Raw genomic sequence first — 17019 nt, 5'->3', positions numbered from 1 at the left:
AAAGAAAAAACTAGCTGTGTTTGTTGAACTGTGTTGATAGGTAAAATGAAAACTGACATTTAGAATTTCAAGTATAAACATTCTCATGAGCTTGGTTTGAGTATGCATTGCTTTGCTTAAACTTGCTCAAAATGACTTAGCTTGTTTCTTGTTTTTTTGATTCAGCCTCTGGAAAGCGATTCTGATGGCATTACAATCTTCAACTTATTCCCATTCAAAAGCCTAGAGAGATACAAAGATGATGCTTGCTTCATTTCCTCTCATTCTTGGAGTAAAATCTAAGAACCACATAGAAGAACAGCCGGTAAAGCACCCCCCAAGCTAGTAAGATACCAATGTCATACCATATATTTCGCATATTAACGTCCATCGAGAACAGAACGTCTTCTCCGATCAGCATGCAGTTTGGCTGCAAATCCCTAGAAACATTGTGCAGCTTGCTAATCCTAACATCTCCCAACGGCCCGGGCGAAAGATCGTTGGGATTTCCCTGATAACATCTTTTCCCTTTGAATTCATTGATCAACAAGGATTCAAATGGATACTTTATTGCAGAGATGTAATGAAGCCATCTCCAGTATATTGGTATTTGAGTTCGTTTCAGGAAGAATCCACAAGTGAGGAAGAAAATGGCTGTGGTGGCTATTACAACTGCATAGCCTGTGATATAGCTTGGTACCAACGCACTCACAAGCATAACATATGCATTTGTTGTGATGAGTGAGGCAAAAAGTGATATCCAGAAGAAGAACAGGTTGCTTTTCAAGTGTAGCCAGAATTTGGTTATGGCTGCAAATGTGAAGCCTTGAATCGCGAAAAATGGGAGATAGACAATGAGGGAGGAAATGACATATGACGAAGCTCGATATGCATTGTGAGATGTCTCTCTGATGAAGATGAATCTTTCTTGAATGAATGTCGGGACAGCGTCGTTTGAGGAAAAGAAAACGAGACAAACTGCAAAGATGTAGAAGTTGAGAAGTCTGTTGATGTCTCTAAACGTAGCATGACCGAGATTTTTGAACATAGTCGAAAGGATTATCGCCATTACTGTCAATACAATCTCACGAGATAGAAACAATTCTGGGGTGCGGATCACGTTGAGCATCGTCCTCCATGAAAGCACGACGACCTCACGGAGCCAAGGATTTGCATATTTGGGACCATGGTCTGGCTCATCAAGAACTTCTTCCATGTCCAACTCTTCAAAAGAAGGTAAATGAGAGTCCATTGACATGTTGAAGACGGAAGGTATTTTTGCGTGAGTAGTCGTTTGATGAGACGACGGAAATTGACTCGAAACGACACTTCTAACTCCGGATACAGGTGTTTTTCCTGGTGTTTGTCCCGGCGTCCTTGCAGGAGTCCACGATGGTCGTCGACCAGGAGTTCCTTTAACACCATTATAGACCCAAGCAGATAAATCTTTGTAGAATTGAGATGCTAAAGGAGGGTAGTAAACACCGCTACGATTATTCATCGGAGTTCTAGCTGATTTACGTTCGAGAGATTTATCAAAGTCGTCGTCCTCGTTATCATCATATCCATATGCTGAATCAAATTGGCTTGAGTTTGGCCCTGATGTCATGGAGAATGCTTGACTACGAAGGTTTAGGAACTTCGGTCCTGGCCCCGGACCGTTTTTGTAAGGAGCTTTAGGTGTTTTCGGAACAGGAGTCTTTGCAACTAGATCGGGTTTGATACCGTGTCGTTGGTATAGCACGAGAGGCTCCAACCCGACATTTGATTCGTCGTATTCCTTGATCACATCCAATAGATATTCTATGCCATTTTCATCATCTGGCACTGGCCTTCCAAAGCCAGAGAGATGAGCAGAAAGGTTGAATGGATTTCCAACGTATATCAATCTCCCCCTGTAATAGTCACATTTGAAGCATGAATTGCCATTACAATGAACCAAGTTCAGAGGCGTAAAGGATCTTATACCTGGCAAGAACAGTGATGCGATCAAGTAGTAGTTGAATTCTGTAAGAAGGTTGATGAATGGTCATCAGAACAATGCTGCCATTTCGAGCTATCTCTTTCACCTTCTCTACTACACTATAGGCACTCGTAGAATCAAGCCCGGAGGTCGGCTCGTCCAAAAATAAGAGCGACGGTTTGTGGATGATGTCGATTCCTATCGACACTCTTCGTCGTTCACCTCCCGACACTCCTCTCCTCCCTTCATCACCTATATATGTATGCATGGCACTCTAGAACAAAGAGAAACAAAATTATTAGTTCGGGAAGAATTAATTGTAACAGCCTAAGCCTATCACTAGTAGATATTGTCCTCCTTGGACTTTTCCTTTCGGGCTTTCCCTCAAGGTTTTTAAAACGCGTCTACTAGGGAGAGGTTTCCACACCTTTATAAAGAATGCTTCGTTTCCCTCTCCAACCGATGTAAGACCCCCCAATCCACCCCCCCTTTCGGGCTCAGTGTCCTTGTTGGTACACTGCCTCGATGTGGGATCCCCCAATCCACACCTCCTTCGGGCCTTAGCATCCTTGTTGGCGTACTACCTCGTGTCCACCCCCTTTCAGGGCTAAATCTCTTCGCTGATATATCGCCCGGTGTCTGGCTCTGATACCATTTGTAACAGTCCAAACCCTCCACTAGCAGATATTGTCTTATTTGGGCTTTTCCTTTCGGGTTTCCCTTCAAGGTTTTTAAAATGCGTCTATTAGGGAGAGGTTTCACACCCTTATAAAGAATGTTTTGTTCCCCTCTCTGACCGATATGGGACCCCCCAATCCACCCTCCTTCGGGACCAAGCATCCTTGTTGGCACACCGCCTCGTGTCCACCCCCCTTCAGGGCTAAGCCTATTCGCAGACACATCACCCAGTGTCTGGCTCTAATACTATTTGTAACCACCCAAGCCCACCGTAACAGATATTGTTCTCTTTGCGCTTTTTAGTGGAGAGGTAAGATGGAAGGAAAGTGGTATATACCTGTAGACCTAGTTGGTCGATGAGCTCGTAAACTCTGTTCTTCTTTTCATCCCTAGAAATAGAGGATGGAAGCCTGACCTCAGCTGCAAACATGAATGTCTCAAACACAGTTAACATTGGGAAGAGTTGGTCATCTTGCATAACATAAGATGAAACCATCTTCATGTAACTTGCAGTCACAGGTCTTCCATCAATCTTAACAGATCCTTCAAGGCTTCCTTTCGCCATCCGACCAGCCAAGGCATCAAGAAACGTCGATTTCCCAGCGCCACTCGGCCCCATGATTGCCATGATTTCACCTCGCATCGCTTGTCCAGAGATATCATTCAAAAGATAAGCTTCTCTTTTGATCCAAACACCATCCTTTTTAAACTTCTTTAGAACACTATATGACAAGTTGTTGAATTCCAAGCCTTGTCCCGGCAACAACTTGACTTGCAGCTGCGGTGGCGGAGCGACAACCTTGTCGTTATCGAGAAGGGTCTCGAGACTTTTGTTTGCTCGTCTCCGGCCATCTGCTGCCATGAGTATTGGGTTTGTAGGATTTGAGAGGCAAGAAAAGTGGCATTGACAAGAGGCAGGGAGGGAGAAGCTATAAGAAGGTTTAAAAAGGGGCAGAAATTTGGACACGAGGGAAGGAGTTGGAAGGGAGAAATTAACAAGAAAAACTGATTGTTTGTCTCTGAAATCTCTTTGTTTATGTCACTGTCTGACTTCGGTAACTCCAACACTCTCCATCACTGAAGGCCAGTGGGGGATAAAACCAAGAACACAAATGAAGAATATTTCGACAAATACTGCCCCGAATCTAGCTATTCTCTCTTTTCTTCAACCCACAAAACTGGAGCCGCAAAATAAAAAAAACAGAACAAAAAATGACAGCTGTGGGATTTGAACCAACGCCCTTTCGGACCAGAGCCTAAATCTAGCGCCTTAGACCACTCGGCCAAACTGTCATTTGTTGAGAAGAAAATCTTAAATAAATTACTAATATATATTTCTTAAATTCCAGTTTTTTGTATTGTATAATTTTTAAATCCAATTAAATTGTATTATATATTTTAATAAAAGTTTGAGATAAAAATGTTTTTTTAACCAAAAATAAAATTGAATTTAATAAACACGAGTTTATTAAAGTTATTTTAGTTCTAATTTATTAAATATAACTAATTAAAAAGGTATTTGATTGGAAAATTTTGAAAATGGTAGTAAATAATATATAATTTGTCTACAAATTATTTAATTAAAGTAATAATAACTATGTATTAAATAATATTGAAAGTGTAACTAATATATAAAATATTTTTAATACCTAATTTTCTTTCAATAATTTTATAAAATAAATATTTGATTTATCAGATATAAAAAAGATTATTTAAAATTCAACTAAATTTATTTATTAGTTGTCAACGTTAAAATAAAAAATTTAAAATTTAAAAAATAATTATTTTAAAAGTTTATGGAAGAAATGGATTTATTTAATTAATTTTACAGATCTTAGAAATTGAAGTTTGGGGTGAATAGAATTATACGATTTTGGTTCGAATACAAAGCACAAACCCTCAAGGCCCCGAAATGAGTTTTTCAGCCACAACAGAGCAGAACAGAGCAGGAAGCTGAAGAAGAAGACTGAAGAACTCTCAAATGTCAGCATCAAGAACATGGCATCTTCTTCCTTTGCTAAATCCATAGCTAAATTTCGCCCTTTGATTTTCCTTTCTCGGCACAGCGCGACGCCGACGCCTTTACCTTCGTCTTCTTTCTCGTTCAGCTCTGCGGCTGCAGTTTCTTCTGCTGCTGATCCCCAGTCATCTTCGCTTTCTCAAGCTCAACGTGAGTTTCTGAACTTTCTTCTATCTGGATTGGTCTTGATTTTGCGAAGTGATTTAGGTTCTTGTGAGTTTTATTGTTTAAAATCGCGTATTGCTTGGTGGGTATTTTCTTAGAGAAACGAAGAGATTCGAAATTGTCAAAATGGCTCCTGTTTTTACCTGGGGCTCTCACGTTTGGCCTTGGAACTTGGCAGATTTTCAGGAGGCAAGAGAAGGTATTTTGATTTATTTCTGGTTTTTGTGTTATGCTTGTTTGAATTCTCTAATAGTGTAGCTTTTCATTACTTATTTAATCATTTATCCAGTTGATTAGTAAAATACCTCCGTTAAAAGAATGCAAGCCTTGAAGACTGTTCTTGACGCTCCTATGCTCCTGACAAACTCTTGCAGATGGATAATCAACTCATTGTTTATACCTCACATTGTTTACAGATGTTGCTCTATTCATTTTGGGGAGGGTTGATACTTTTGAGGATTGTTGGGTTGGCTGATTTAGGGAATGATCATGGGTTTATAAATTAGGAATACATCTTCATTGGTGTGAGGCCTTTTGGGGAAGTCCAAAGCAAAGCCATGAGAGCTTATGCTCAAAGTGGACAATATCATACCATTGTGGAGAGTCGTGATTCCTAACATGGTATCAGAGTCATGCCCTTAACTTAGCCATGTCAATAAAATCCTCAAATATCGAACAAAGAAGTTGTGAGTCTCGAAAGTGTAGTCAAAAGTGACTCAAGTGTGGAACAAAGAGTGTACTTTGTTCGAAGACTCCAGAGAAGGAATAGAGCCTCGATTAAAGGGAGGTTGTTCGAGGGCTCCATAGGACTCGCGGGAGGCTCTATAGTGTACTTTGTTTGATGGAGGATTGTTGAGAGGGAGTCCCACATTGACTGATTTAGGGAATGATCATGGGTTTATAAGTAAGGAATACATTTCCGTTGGTATGAGGCACTTTGGAAAAACCCACTGCAAAGCCATGAGAGCTTATACTCAAAGTGGACAATATCATACTATTATGGAGAGTCGTGATTCCTAATAGATCCTTGAAAAGAATTTATGATTCTCTAAAATTTTGGCCAAAGGGTTTCTTATTGAGGCATTGATTCGGTCAATGGTGTTGAGGGAAACTTTTGTGGCAATCTTTCCATGCCATAGAGAATTTGAACAGTAATTTCTGTTGTTTAGTATCAAAGTTTGCTTCATTTTCCATCCTTGAAAGCTGAAAGTCTGTCTTTTCAACATTAAATCGTCAAAGTAGCATTGTAGGGAGCTAATGTACACCCATTTCTCGTCGAAGTAAGGATCGTCTTTGACATTTTATTTTGCAGAAAGAAATTCTAGATTACAGGCAGAAGCGACTGTTAATGGAACCTGTGAACATAAACAGCTTACTTCCATTGAAAGACAAGCTAGATGATCTGGAGTTCAGGAGGGTGATCTGTAAAGGAGTTTTTGATGAGAAGAAATCAATCTTCGTTGGTCCACGTTCGAGAAGCATTTCAGGAGTGACCGAAAATGGCCATTATGTTATTACCCCATTGATGCCCATTCCTGGCCTACCTGATAGGTATTTTCCAGTCCCTTTTCTCTTATCAAAACTGGCTTTATATTTGTCTTCAGTAGAGAATTGTTCCATTCTAGAGTGGTGTATTTATGAACCATTTTGCTTTGCTTGTAAGTTCATGGCTGTTGAAGTTGCTTCCAACTAACCTCCAAAGCTGGCCTTTTATATTCTGATATGAACATATGAATGGGAATTTTTGTTGGAATTCTTTCATACTTGAATGGTTTTCTTGGCTGTTCATTCACCATAAGGTAGTATGCTATGAATTTCCAAGGACATGGAAGGCCAAATAGCACATTTAGTTCACCAATTCTAACTGCCATGCTGTATGAAAATGGAAATTGTTCTTTCGAATGGATTTTGTAGCTCGATATTCGTTATACGTCACCATTTAACCAAGATTAGATCAAACAACCCTTCTCCAGTGTGCAGTCACCTGTTTTGGTCAATCGAGGATGGGTTCCACGCACTTGGAAGGAGAAGGCTTTAGAAGTAGACCATCAAGGTAGTGAACAGTCTTCAGATACTGCACCCTCCATGGTTCAAGAGAGTGAGAGAAGCTCGTGGTGGAAGTTCTGGTCGAAAACGACCAAGAATCTAGAGGTTCTTTTTGACATTTTTGCTTGTTTAATGTCAATTAACTTATCTTCAAAGACCAAAATTCTAAGTTTGGTTGTTGATATGCAGAATGAAGTGAGCCCCATAACTCCAGTAGAAGTTATTGGAGTGGTTCGCACAAGTGAAAAGCCTAGCATATTTGTTCCAGCAAATGATCCTGGCTCTAGCCAATGGTTTTATGTTGATGTTCCAGCAATTGCACGTACTTCTGGACTCCCTGAGGATGCTATTTATGTGGAAGACATAAATGAGAATGTGAACCCAAGTAACCCGTATCCGATTCCGAAGGATGTTAATACGTTGATACGAAGTTCCGTTATGCCACAGGATCATCTTAATTACACATTAACATGGTATGTCTGTCACCCTTTTCCATTCAGTGTTGAAATGTAATGTTCACTATTTCATTATAAGCATTCAAAGGTTTTAGACTTGGAATAAATTTCAGTGTCTTCTACTTGTGTTAATGATTATCCCAATTGTATTGAGAATTAAGATGCTGCATTCCATCTGATTCCTCTCTTTTGTCATGTGAGATCCCACTTCGATTGGAGAGGGGAACGAAACATTCTTTCTTTATAAGAGTGTGGAAACCTCTACCTAGTAGACTTGTTTTAAAAACCTTGAGGGGAAGCCCGATATCTGCTAGCGGTGGGTTTGGGCTGTTAAAAATAGTATTAGAGCTAGACACTGGGCCATGTGCCAGCGAGAACGTTGGGCCCCCAAGGGGGGTGGATTGTGAGGTCCCATATCGGTTGGAGAGGGGAACGAATCATTTCTTATAAGAGTGTGGAAACCTCTTCATAGCAGACGCCTTTAAAACCTTGAAGGGAAGCCTGAAAGGGAGAACCCAAATAGGATAATATCTGTTAGCGGTGGACTTGAACCGTTAAAAATGGTATTAGAGCCAGACATTGGGCGGTGTGCCAACATCCTCGCTGGCCCCCAAGAGGGGTGGATTGTGGGATCCCACATCGGTTGGAGAGGGGAACAAAGCATTCTTTATAAGAGTGTGGAAACCTCTCCCTAGCAGACGCGTTAAGAAGCTCGAAAGGGAAAGCCGAATAGGAAACTAAATGAATTTCATGAAGATTTTGATATCAAAGAAGCTTCATTTGGGTAGTCTTACACATTCTTATTCTTGCAATGGCTGATCTTTGTGCAGGTACTCTCTCTCAGCTGCTGTGACCTTCATGGCAATCAAAAGACTGAGGCAAAAAACGACTCGAAAATGACGAACATTGTAATTTGATCTTCTTTAGAGCAGGAACGAACCCGGAACTCCTAAATCGTATGTGAGTTATTTTTGTTGGTATTGTTTTTCATAATGTTTTTTTCATTAGAGAAGCTTGAATATCTCATCTCCTTGGGACGTTTTGAACTAGAAAATGCCAAGAAATCCTCAATCCCTTAAGCCATACAGCATGTGGGAAGATAACAACTTTTCCTCGGCCATTAAATTGAGTAAACATTTTGGTATTTCCATAACTAATAAATTTGTTCTTCATTTTGAAATTTGTTTCTTTGAACTGTCAATTTTCTGTGAATATCTTGGATATACTAACCTTCAACATCAGTTAGTTCGCAAAAGGGATGAGCCAAACTCGTGCTCACCCATAGTTAGACGTGAGACTGAGTTTTTTTAACTACAACAACTTAAATATACGCTATTCGAGTCGGAATTATCATAGTTGTTGGCATTAGATCTGCCCTCTCATCGATCTGTTAAATGATTTAGATTGAATTCATTGTTATTATCAAACTCGACGAGCTTGGTATTGTTATTCATTGTCACTATCTCGTGTCATGATTGGATAATTTGTACGCTTGTTGCCTTCCTAGAATGTGGTAACCGTTTCTTAAGCTCTGCACAGGAGCACGTTCTTATATTTTTTTGATTTTATGCTTATTTAGCAACTTTAGATTATGTTTCTATTCTATTCAAAGAAACATTATGGCATGTTAATTGTCTTTTTCATATCGGAATTAAATTAAATTAGTTAAGATTGGAAAATAATAAAATAGGTTATCTTTTTCCTAATTAATATATGATTTTTGTCTTGAGCATACTTCATAATTTACAATTATTTTCGAAAAGAATAAAAAAAGTAGGATTAAAAGAAATTAAAAAAAATGAGAAGAAAAGAAAAGAAGAGGGTCACCACAGGAAAAAAGTTACATTCTTTTTTTTCAAAATTCTTCCATAGTAATAATTAAACCATTTGATTGATTAAATGTAATATATTATATTTAAATAAACTGGACAAATCAAATCCCAAATTTTAGCCGGCACCGCCGCTGCAAATTCCGGTGAGCGATAATGAAAATCGGCAGAGAGCCGCGGCTGACGATGCTTCTTCCTCCGTTGGCGCAGGCGGAAGAACTCTCCCGTCGGCGAACAAATTCCGGCCACTCCTCCGTTGATCCGCCGTAACCACGCCTTCTAGATCCACCGCATTGCCGTAAAAAGCACCATCCCCAAATCTCCGTTCCACCTCAAGAAAGTCGCCCAGAGATGCCGATTTAACACCGTCGTCCCTGCACAGCTGCCACCACTTCCGCTTCCGATCAGAGACTAGCCCCGGCGCCGTCGTCGTTTTTCTCTTTGGCTTTTTGCTCTTGCGGGAAACGTCAGCTGTCGCCGCCGCAGCGGCGGGGTGGTCTCGGCTCTGGGAGGAGACTCGGAAGGCAATCGCCGGGAAGCTCACCCCCATTAAAGTCCCCAAGCTGGTGCTCCTGTCATGGAAGAAGGAACCTGTAGACTGCAAAACAGAATTGAATTCCGAAAATAAAGAAACGGATAAGAGAATCATAAAATGGGAGAAGGCGATGATGGGCACCTCAGTGTCGAGATCGGAGGAGGAAATGAATGAATTCGTCGGAGAAGACGGTGTCGAGAACAGATCGTTCGCCGGATTCAACATTTCTTTTGCTCTCTGTGGGTCTAGAGAAGCAGAGACTGAAATTTGAATTAGAAATAAAAACAAAGAAGACGAGAGAGAAAGGATTTAAGGATTTGGAAACGGAGGAGAGAGATGAAAATTGAAATGTTTCTTTCCCCTCCCTTTTATTTATTCTCAATTTTGCCCTCCAATTTTTCACTTTTTGAATTCTTCCAATTTTTTCCATTCAGCAACTGGATCCATAATTTATCATTCATAGACACTATAAGATCCTTCCATTTAGTACAGACACCGACTTCAAATTTTAAAAATTGAACGGGCTCTCGACACTTATTTTTCCAAAAAGGATAAATGAGCTATGAGTTGATCGATAATTTATAACTCCTAGATGATATAATTATTCTATGTAGCAAGCACGTTAAGCTGATACGAAATCAAATAGACATAAACTTCAAAGTTTAGAAACTAATCTCGTAATTTCATCCAACTTGGGCCCTCAAAAACTTGTTTCTCCAAAAAGGGTAGATGAGCTACGGATTAAACTAATCAAATATTAAAATTATAATATAAAAAGATTAAAACTTTTGAATTTATAAATAAGAATTAAACTTTTTCTGACATGGCGAAGTCCTATTGGTCCAATGATAGTACCTGATGTGTCACCGCCGGATCTCGTCGTCTAGTTTTGGTTTTGCATCAAATCCCACAGAGCTTCGTCGTCGTCTTCTTGTTCTTCATCTTCAAAAGCTCAAACGGAGGACAGATTAGAATGCAACTGAAAGCTCGTAGACTTCAGGTCATTTTTCTAATTCTATGTCTATGCTCTCTTTTCATCAATGCTCGTCCATATCTCATCGTCATCTCTCAAGATGACCTCAAGGATGGTGCACTCGCCGACGACTTCCCCGATTCCGCCGAGTGGGATGAATTTGGGGAACCTGAATCTCAAAACTCCAGCGAGGAGCTCGACCCTGGCTCTTGGCGCCCTATATTCGAACCGGATTCCCCTTCCTCCGCCTCCGACGCGCCGGAGGATCTGTACTACACTGCTTTAGGGAAATTTATGTCGTCGGTGAGTTCCGGTGACTTAAGGTTGATGGAGGAGGCGGTTGCGGACATTGATCAAGTTGCTGCGGGGAGTGGGGATCCGCACGCGCAATCGGTGCTAGGGTTACTACATGGAATGGGGATAATGAAGGAGACGAACAAGGCTAAGGCGTTTATGTATCATTACTTTGCCGCTGAAGGGAATAAGCAATCTAAGATGGCTCTTGCGTATATTTACTTCAGGCAAGAAGTGAGTGGATTTTGACTTCTGTTTAATTCTTTTGAATTCAACCTTTGAATGCATGCCAGATCCTTTTGATTATCGTGTTTTCCAATGGGTAAACCTTGCTTGGTTGCTGCAGATGTATGAGAAAGCAGTCAAGCTTTATGCTGACTTAGCAGAGGTAGCTATTAACAGTTTATTAGTTTCTAAGGACTCTCCAGTGATTGAACCTGTGAGGATCCATAATGGGGCTGAGGAGAACAAGCAAGCCTTGAGAAAGTCTAGAGGAGAGGAGGACGAAGACTTCCAAATTTTGGAGTATCAGGCGCAGAAGGGTAATGCTGGAGCTATGTATAGAATTGGACTATTTTACTATTTTGGACTGAGAGGGTTGAGGCGTGATCATGCCAAGGCACTGTCCTGGTTTTCCAAGGCTGTGGAGAAAGGTGAACCAAGGTCTATGGAACTAGTTGGAGAGATATATGCAAGGGGTGCCGGAGTTGAGAGGGATTACACTAAGGCACTTCAATGGCTAACTCGTGCGTCCAAGCAGCCATCATTTTCTGCTTATAATGGCATGGGGTATTTGTACGTCAAGGGCTATGGAGTGGAGAAAAACTTTACCAAGGTAAGATTACCATTAGTTTCTCTTGCAAATTCTACTTAAACTTACGAATTCCTTGTCGAATTTCTGTCTCTATATGTTGCTGTAATTCTTGCCAACCACTACATCTCAGGCAATACATTTTCCCTGCATCATAAGTGAATTAGAGTCTATTTGATTCAATGGTGTATAGAGAATAGTAGACATCTGCACTTCTGAACCCCTGTGGGCATTGTAACATGAACTTGCTCCCATTTTGACACATCCCTTCCTGCCCTCAGGTGTTGCTAGGTTTGGATCTTAATGCATCGTTTAAATGGGTATCTTTTTCTTTGTATTTTCATGTTCTGAATGTTGGGTTGTTTGGTATATGTTGATATGGCACCTGAATTACTGCTTGTTTCTTCTTTTTTCTTTCCCTTCAAGTAAGTAACTCTGCCTATACCGCTTATAACGTGTTTTCATTTCCTGCCTTCCACATGCTATGTCCTTTAATACAGGCCAAGGAGTACTTTGAGAAAGCTGCCAATAACGACGAGTCTGGTGGTCATTATAATCTAGGAGTTATGTATCTTAAAGGAATTGGAGTAAAGAGAGATGTGAAGAAGGCATGTACTCATTTTATAGTGGCTGCTAATGCTGGACAACCAAAGGCATTCTATCAGCTGGCAAAGATGTTTCATACTGGTGTTGGGCTCAAGAGGAATATTCCTATGGTACATTCACTCAACTATATATATCTGTATGCATTATTGTGGATTTCTAAGGAGTATTTTCTCCAAAACTTCTGAGCAGTTTATTTCACTATCAAATTGGTTGTTTGAAGTTTTCTTTTGGGATATAGTTATCGGAAAGTTTCTCAACCTATTCACATGCATTGTCTAGATGGGCATGTTACTAATTGATGTTTCAATGGTTGCAGGCAAGTGCACTGTACAAATTAGTTGCTGAACGAGGACCTTGGAGTTCATTGTCTAGATGGGCATTGGAATCGTATCTGAAAGCTGACATTCGCAAGGCTTTCTTCTTGTATACAAGAATGGCAGAGCTAGGATACGAGGTGGCACAAAGCAATGCAGCATGGATACTTGACAAATATGGAGAACAAAGCATGTGTCTGGGGGAATCTGGCTTTTGTGCCAAGGCAGAAAGACATCAAAGAGCTCATTCTCTTTGGTGGCAAGCATCCGAGCAGGGCAACGAACATGCCGCCTTACTGATTGGGGATGCATATTACTACGGTCGGGTATGTTCGCAGAGTACGTGATACGATTAAATCGTAAATGTTTAAAGATCACAAGTTCGAGACCTTTATGTTTCTACTTTTCCATTTTTACTCAGGGCACTGACGTAGATTATGATCGAGCTGCGGAAGCATACATGCATGCCAAATCCCAGCTAAATGCACAAGCCATGTTCAACCTTGGTTACATGCATGAACATGGTCTAGGCCTTCCGTTTGACCTTCACCTAGCCAAGCGTTACTATGATCAAGCTCTGGAACTTGATCCAGCTGCTAGGTTGCCAGTCAAGTTGGCTCTAGGAAGCCTGTGGTTACGAAAGAATCATGCGGACTGTTTTCTGGTGGGTTTAATGGACTGCTCTTCTTAATATTTGCCTTGCTAGAGTACCTTAGCTCCTAGACACACACACACACAAAGTAGATTGTGTTATATTCCTTCACGCTTTATTCACACATGGACTTATCAAATGGGGTGTTTCTAATGTGTGAATTAGGTCCATGTGATTGATTCGTTGCCAGAAGTTTATCCAAAAATTGATGCATGGGTGGAGGATGTACTGTTGGAGGAAGGAAATGCAACAATTCTAACTCTATTTGCCTGCCTCCTCACTGTCCTATATCTTAGAGAGCGACAAAGGAGGCACGCAGCTGTTCGTGCTGCTGCGGTGGCTGTGCCACTCCACCCCAATGACCACGCGGTGGCTGCACAAAATTAAATCACTCCTTGTACTTCCGATTGAATTGATCAATCCTCCTTTTTTTTCTTCTAATTTTTAATGAGTTATGAGAATCTTTTCTGCAACATTATGTACAGGAAATTATAAGTCAACTGCGTGGTAAGAGCTTTTGGGCTCTTGGGAATTTCACAGCAGAGTAGAGGAAGAATTTCAAGGTGTTAAATCCATCAACTTGATAATAGAAAACAGAGAATTTTTTGTAGTGATTTATTACGAGGAAATTCCATTGTAGATTTGTATGAGGTATCCTCGCTTTGTCTTGTGTCGATCCTATTAATTGAACTGTTTTTTGTAGGAATCTTAAAAAGGACTATAAACAGCAGACGAACTTGCATTCATTGCTGCAAGTTCAATAATTCTGTGTAACATCTAGTTGAATTAATGCTACAAGCCTCAACTGGCTGCAAATATTCAGCACAAATGATATAATTTCTAGTACTCTTTATACTATATACTTCCTCTTTCCATACTATAGATTGGGAGAAATCTAAATTTTCATGCTATGAACTTCAAGCTTCCTATTTCACAATCTTAAATTTTGACTTACGACTCATAATAATACCCAATAAATAGAATCGTTGATACTTAACAAAACACAAGACAGACAGACAGACAAGCATCAGTAGGGTGGGGGAAGCATAAAAAAAGTAACAGTAGATTATGCCAAAGCAAGCACTGGGAAAGAATTATAAGAACACTCCTACTTCCAGTTTTCCACAACAAAACATCGCCTATTCAAGAGAAACCGTGAAAAGAAGAACTACTTGACGACTCCATATAAGGGCGTATGTCGAGCCATCAAAAATATCAAAAAGTTAGCGCGCGAAATGAACAGTGTTACACTGCTACAAGAACTGGCTCAGAAAAACACCTTACTGCAGACACATCGTCATCCTACTACCGTCCGAACGGAAGCAGCCGTAAGTCCGGCCTTTTTTTTCTTCATTGCCAGTAGATTATTAATCGTGAAATGATGAGAAAAGATGACATCAAAATACCAGATGCTAGGATTTCGCTAAAGAAAACAACATGTTTCAGAGTTTGAGCTCAAATTAATGACAACTTCATGGGAGTGAATCGCACAAACAACATCCATTTCACGCAATGAATGAGAGAAAAGAGGAGGAATACCAGTGCAGTCAGTTCGCCTGGGGAAACCGAACTCGATGATAACGCCAATAAGGTTAACCTTCTGATTGATGGAGGCAATGGCATCTCTAATCTCCATGAATTTATAATCGTCTCTGTGCTCCATCTCTCTCAGTCCCGCGAGTCTGGACCATTCGATTCCCCTCCCTAAATCCTAAAGACCTTCCGATTTAGGGTTTTATGCCTCAAAGTGGAAACAAAACTCTTTCCCGCTTTGTTTCGCCGGTTGAAATTTGCCCCAGCCCCGGATTGCTTTTTTTACTGCCGTTGAATTATGTTCGGCAAATTTTAACCTTTTTTACCTTAGATAAAAATTAAAATGGATTGTTTAATACTTTTTATACAACTACTTTTTCTTTTATTGAAATGGTGAGTAATTTATTTCAAAAATATTTCATAAGAGTTTCATAAATACTTTTTAATATTTTTAAATTTTTAAAAATATTTTCACCATTGATAAAATTCTTAATGATTACCAACAAATCCTATGGTTTCATTTCATATTTCGTTACAATGTAATCTTCATTATACAATCTATAGATACGTGAGGCCGTGACCCATATAGGTCACAGTGCCATATAGGTTGTGACCCATATAGCGCCGTTGTTGTTACTTTCTTGATTGCATATATAAAGTCTTTTTCAAAAATTTCTCTCTACCTTCGTTTTCCAAAACCGAGGCTTCTTAAACCGAATTGGCTTGGTGTCTCTTTCAAAATCTCTCTCTTGTTGTTACTCTCGAACATACGTCACTTGACCGTAGGTGACATAAGAACGAATTGACTTAGGTCACAGTGCCATATAGCCTGGAACAACATTTTATATGTTTCATATTACTTAGGTAGAGCATATAAGAAGATTACAAATCTAAAAAAAGCACGATAAAAGTGATGATTTTTGGTGATCGAGCACTTTCATTTATTGGGTGGGGAGGAGAAGAATGTAAATGAAAACAACAAAATCGAATCAATCCATCCAAAAAAATCAAACAGCTTTACATGAACTTATAAGATTTTCATGAGTCAAAAGACATAAAAGAATGAAAAAAAAAAAAGGGTTTGGTCGAATTCCATGAACAAAAATGGATTCATGGATAATCTTCGACCAAATCGATAGAGGACCAAAAAAGAACAAGAACAAGAACAAGGCGATGATGGTGGTGTTTGTTTAAGGCATTTTTACAAACCTTTGGCACCAGGAAGCTCAATCCACTGCAACTGGATTTCAACTTCGCCACATTCAACATTGCGCAAGCGCAGGCAAATGTTTTGAATAACCTTGCCTTCCTCCCACACTATGGCGCTCTCCTCGGCTAAGCAGTTTTGCCTGCATGGCTGCACTCTTGACAGCACGGTTCCACTTGGTAGCTCTGCCAAATCCATCTTCAGTGCTTCGATGTATGGCCCTATCTCGAACTCCGCATCTCCCATCTTGTCGTCCATCGTAAACGTGTCGTGGTCGTACACCGTCTACCATCGTTACATCAAATGTAAGCTCGAGTTCACGATATATAACAAAACAAATCTATACACAATTTAGAGATATCCATTTGGTCTAAATCAGGTCGGAGACGAAATTATATAACAAAACAAATCATCCCTTAAATTAGCTAATGTGAGACCCCTCCCGACCATCCTCAACATGATGATAAGTTGAAATAAGATGTGAAGACGGGGTTGGAAATGGAGAAGACTTTCCGTCCCTGTTCCATGAATTGAGTATACATTTTGAGATGAGTTACGTACGAGCTTGACTGAAACATCGGGGTCGGTAACAGAAAGAGTGAGGTCCTCGTTCCATTCAGGATTGACATCCTTCTTGATCACACGGGTCTTCAATTTCTGCGCATATAATCACCGAGAACCATATTCAAAACATGTTAGACACAAAATTTGAATCCATCGGTGGAGCGACCGGACGAAAAAAACCTGTTTATTCAATTTAACAACGATGTAAGGATCACTGCTGCGAACGTCGCGAACGGCAAGGTTGACGCCGCGAATGATCCGAATACGAAGAAGACCTAATAAGCTCTCCATTAAAGACGACGAAGAACGGCCTCCCCCTCCGCCGCTCTCTGGACTTTTTGGTGAATCTCCCACCTCTCTCTGTCTTTATATAATATTACACACTCTTCTCCCCC

General features: G+C 40.2%; 5 protein-coding genes and 2 non-coding genes across 7 annotated transcripts; 2 read left to right on the top strand and 5 right to left on the bottom strand.

Moving 5' to 3' along the window:
• Positions 1–250: 250 nt before the first annotated feature.
• On the bottom strand, positions 251–3622 carry LOC111457019 (ABC transporter G family member 17-like). Its single transcript, XM_023099127.1, has 3 exons — positions 2958–3622; positions 1948–2216; positions 251–1874 (listed from the first exon to the last, which is right to left on the bottom strand). Exons 1-3 carry the CDS (start codon positions 3480–3482, stop codon positions 251–253), a joined length of 2418 nt encoding a protein of 805 aa, XP_022954895.1. The 5' UTR covers positions 3483–3622.
• Positions 3623–3833: 211 nt separating this feature from the next.
• Positions 3834–3913, bottom strand: TRNAL-UAG. Its single transcript has one exon. It is a non-coding gene; the product is annotated as a tRNA-Leu (tRNA).
• A 570-nt stretch (positions 3914–4483) lies between these two features.
• On the top strand, positions 4484–8486 carry LOC111457018 (surfeit locus protein 1). Its single transcript, XM_023099126.1, has 6 exons — positions 4484–4790; positions 4904–5004; positions 6118–6356; positions 6779–6956; positions 7041–7324; positions 8137–8486. The coding sequence occupies exons 1-6, from the start codon at positions 4619–4621 to the stop codon at positions 8204–8206; spliced, it is 1044 nt and encodes a 347-aa protein (XP_022954894.1). The 5' UTR covers positions 4484–4618; the 3' UTR covers positions 8207–8486.
• A 648-nt stretch (positions 8487–9134) lies between these two features.
• Positions 9135–15046, bottom strand: LOC111457017 (uncharacterized protein At3g17950-like). Its single transcript, XM_023099125.1, has 3 exons — positions 14860–15046; positions 9812–9930; positions 9135–9733 (listed from the first exon to the last, which is right to left on the bottom strand). The coding sequence occupies exons 1-3, from the start codon at positions 14981–14983 to the stop codon at positions 9254–9256; spliced, it is 723 nt and encodes a 240-aa protein (XP_022954893.1). The 5' UTR covers positions 14984–15046; the 3' UTR covers positions 9135–9253.
• LOC111457016 (ERAD-associated E3 ubiquitin-protein ligase component HRD3A-like) lies at positions 10544–13959 on the top strand. The gene is made up of 6 exons (XM_023099124.1): positions 10544–11171; positions 11284–11772; positions 12249–12464; positions 12671–12994; positions 13090–13332; positions 13486–13959. Exons 1-6 carry the CDS (start codon positions 10644–10646, stop codon positions 13705–13707), a joined length of 2022 nt encoding a protein of 673 aa, XP_022954892.1. The 5' UTR covers positions 10544–10643; the 3' UTR covers positions 13708–13959.
• LOC111457339 lies at positions 14583–14679 on the bottom strand. Its single transcript, XR_002712919.1, has one exon. It is a non-coding gene; the product is annotated as a small nucleolar RNA snoR113 (small nucleolar RNA).
• Positions 15047–15885: 839 nt separating the features above from the next.
• Positions 15886–16967, bottom strand: LOC111457154 (protein C2-DOMAIN ABA-RELATED 4-like). Its single transcript, XM_023099315.1, has 3 exons — positions 16805–16967; positions 16622–16717; positions 15886–16345 (listed from the first exon to the last, which is right to left on the bottom strand). The coding sequence occupies exons 1-3, from the start codon at positions 16913–16915 to the stop codon at positions 16055–16057; spliced, it is 498 nt and encodes a 165-aa protein (XP_022955083.1). The 5' UTR covers positions 16916–16967; the 3' UTR covers positions 15886–16054.
• Positions 16968–17019: the final 52 nt, after the last annotated feature.

Source organism: Cucurbita moschata, unplaced genomic scaffold, assembly GCF_002738365.1.
Source record: "Cucurbita moschata cultivar Rifu unplaced genomic scaffold, Cmos_1.0 Cmo_Scf00019, whole genome shotgun sequence".
NCBI classification, from domain to species: Eukaryota; Viridiplantae; Streptophyta; class Magnoliopsida; order Cucurbitales; family Cucurbitaceae; genus Cucurbita; species Cucurbita moschata.
This window is presented reverse-complemented; position numbering and strand designations above follow the sequence as displayed.

What these genes read in the sequence shown, in the direction of transcription:
- LOC111457016 (XM_023099124.1), top strand. Translation starts at nt 10,644, where the DNA reads ATGCAACTGAAAGCTCGTAGACTTCAGGTCATTTTTCTAATTCTATGT. An exon ending in TGGAGAAAAACTTTACCAAG is followed by an intron (nt 11,773 to 12,248) that starts GTAAGATTACCA and finishes CCTTTAATACAG; the next exon opens with GCCAAGGAGTACTTTGAGAA. An exon ending in TCAAGAGGAATATTCCTATG is followed by an intron (nt 12,465 to 12,670) that starts GTACATTCACTC and finishes CAATGGTTGCAG; the next exon opens with GCAAGTGCACTGTACAAATT.
- LOC111457017 (XM_023099125.1), bottom strand. Translation starts at nt 14,983, where the DNA reads ATGGAGCACAGAGACGATTATAAATTCATGGAGATTAGAGATGCCATT. An exon ending in CAGGCGAACTGACTGCACTG is followed by an intron (nt 9,931 to 14,859) that starts GTATTCCTCCTC and finishes TTCAAATTTCAG; the next exon opens with TCTCTGCTTCTCTAGACCCA. An exon ending in CCTCCGATCTCGACACTGAG is followed by an intron (nt 9,734 to 9,811) that starts GTGCCCATCATC and finishes TCTGTTTTGCAG; the next exon opens with TCTACAGGTTCCTTCTTCCA.
- LOC111457154 (XM_023099315.1), bottom strand. Translation starts at nt 16,915, where the DNA reads ATGGAGAGCTTATTAGGTCTTCTTCGTATTCGGATCATTCGCGGCGTC. An exon ending in TTGTTAAATTGAATAAACAG is followed by an intron (nt 16,718 to 16,804) that starts GTTTTTTTCGTC and finishes TTATATGCGCAG; the next exon opens with AAATTGAAGACCCGTGTGAT. An exon ending in CCGATGTTTCAGTCAAGCTC is followed by an intron (nt 16,346 to 16,621) that starts GTACGTAACTCA and finishes TAACGATGGTAG; the next exon opens with ACGGTGTACGACCACGACAC.
- LOC111457018 (XM_023099126.1), top strand. Translation starts at nt 4,619, where the DNA reads ATGGCATCTTCTTCCTTTGCTAAATCCATAGCTAAATTTCGCCCTTTG. An exon ending in AAACGACCAAGAATCTAGAG is followed by an intron (nt 6,957 to 7,040) that starts GTTCTTTTTGAC and finishes GTTGATATGCAG; the next exon opens with AATGAAGTGAGCCCCATAAC. An exon ending in CTTAATTACACATTAACATG is followed by an intron (nt 7,325 to 8,136) that starts GTATGTCTGTCA and finishes ATCTTTGTGCAG; the next exon opens with GTACTCTCTCTCAGCTGCTG.
- LOC111457019 (XM_023099127.1), bottom strand. Translation starts at nt 3,482, where the DNA reads ATGGCAGCAGATGGCCGGAGACGAGCAAACAAAAGTCTCGAGACCCTT. An exon ending in TCGACCAACTAGGTCTACAG is followed by an intron (nt 2,217 to 2,957) that starts GTATATACCACT and finishes TCTTTGTTCTAG; the next exon opens with AGTGCCATGCATACATATAT. An exon ending in CGCATCACTGTTCTTGCCAG is followed by an intron (nt 1,875 to 1,947) that starts GTATAAGATCCT and finishes TGACTATTACAG; the next exon opens with GGGGAGATTGATATACGTTG.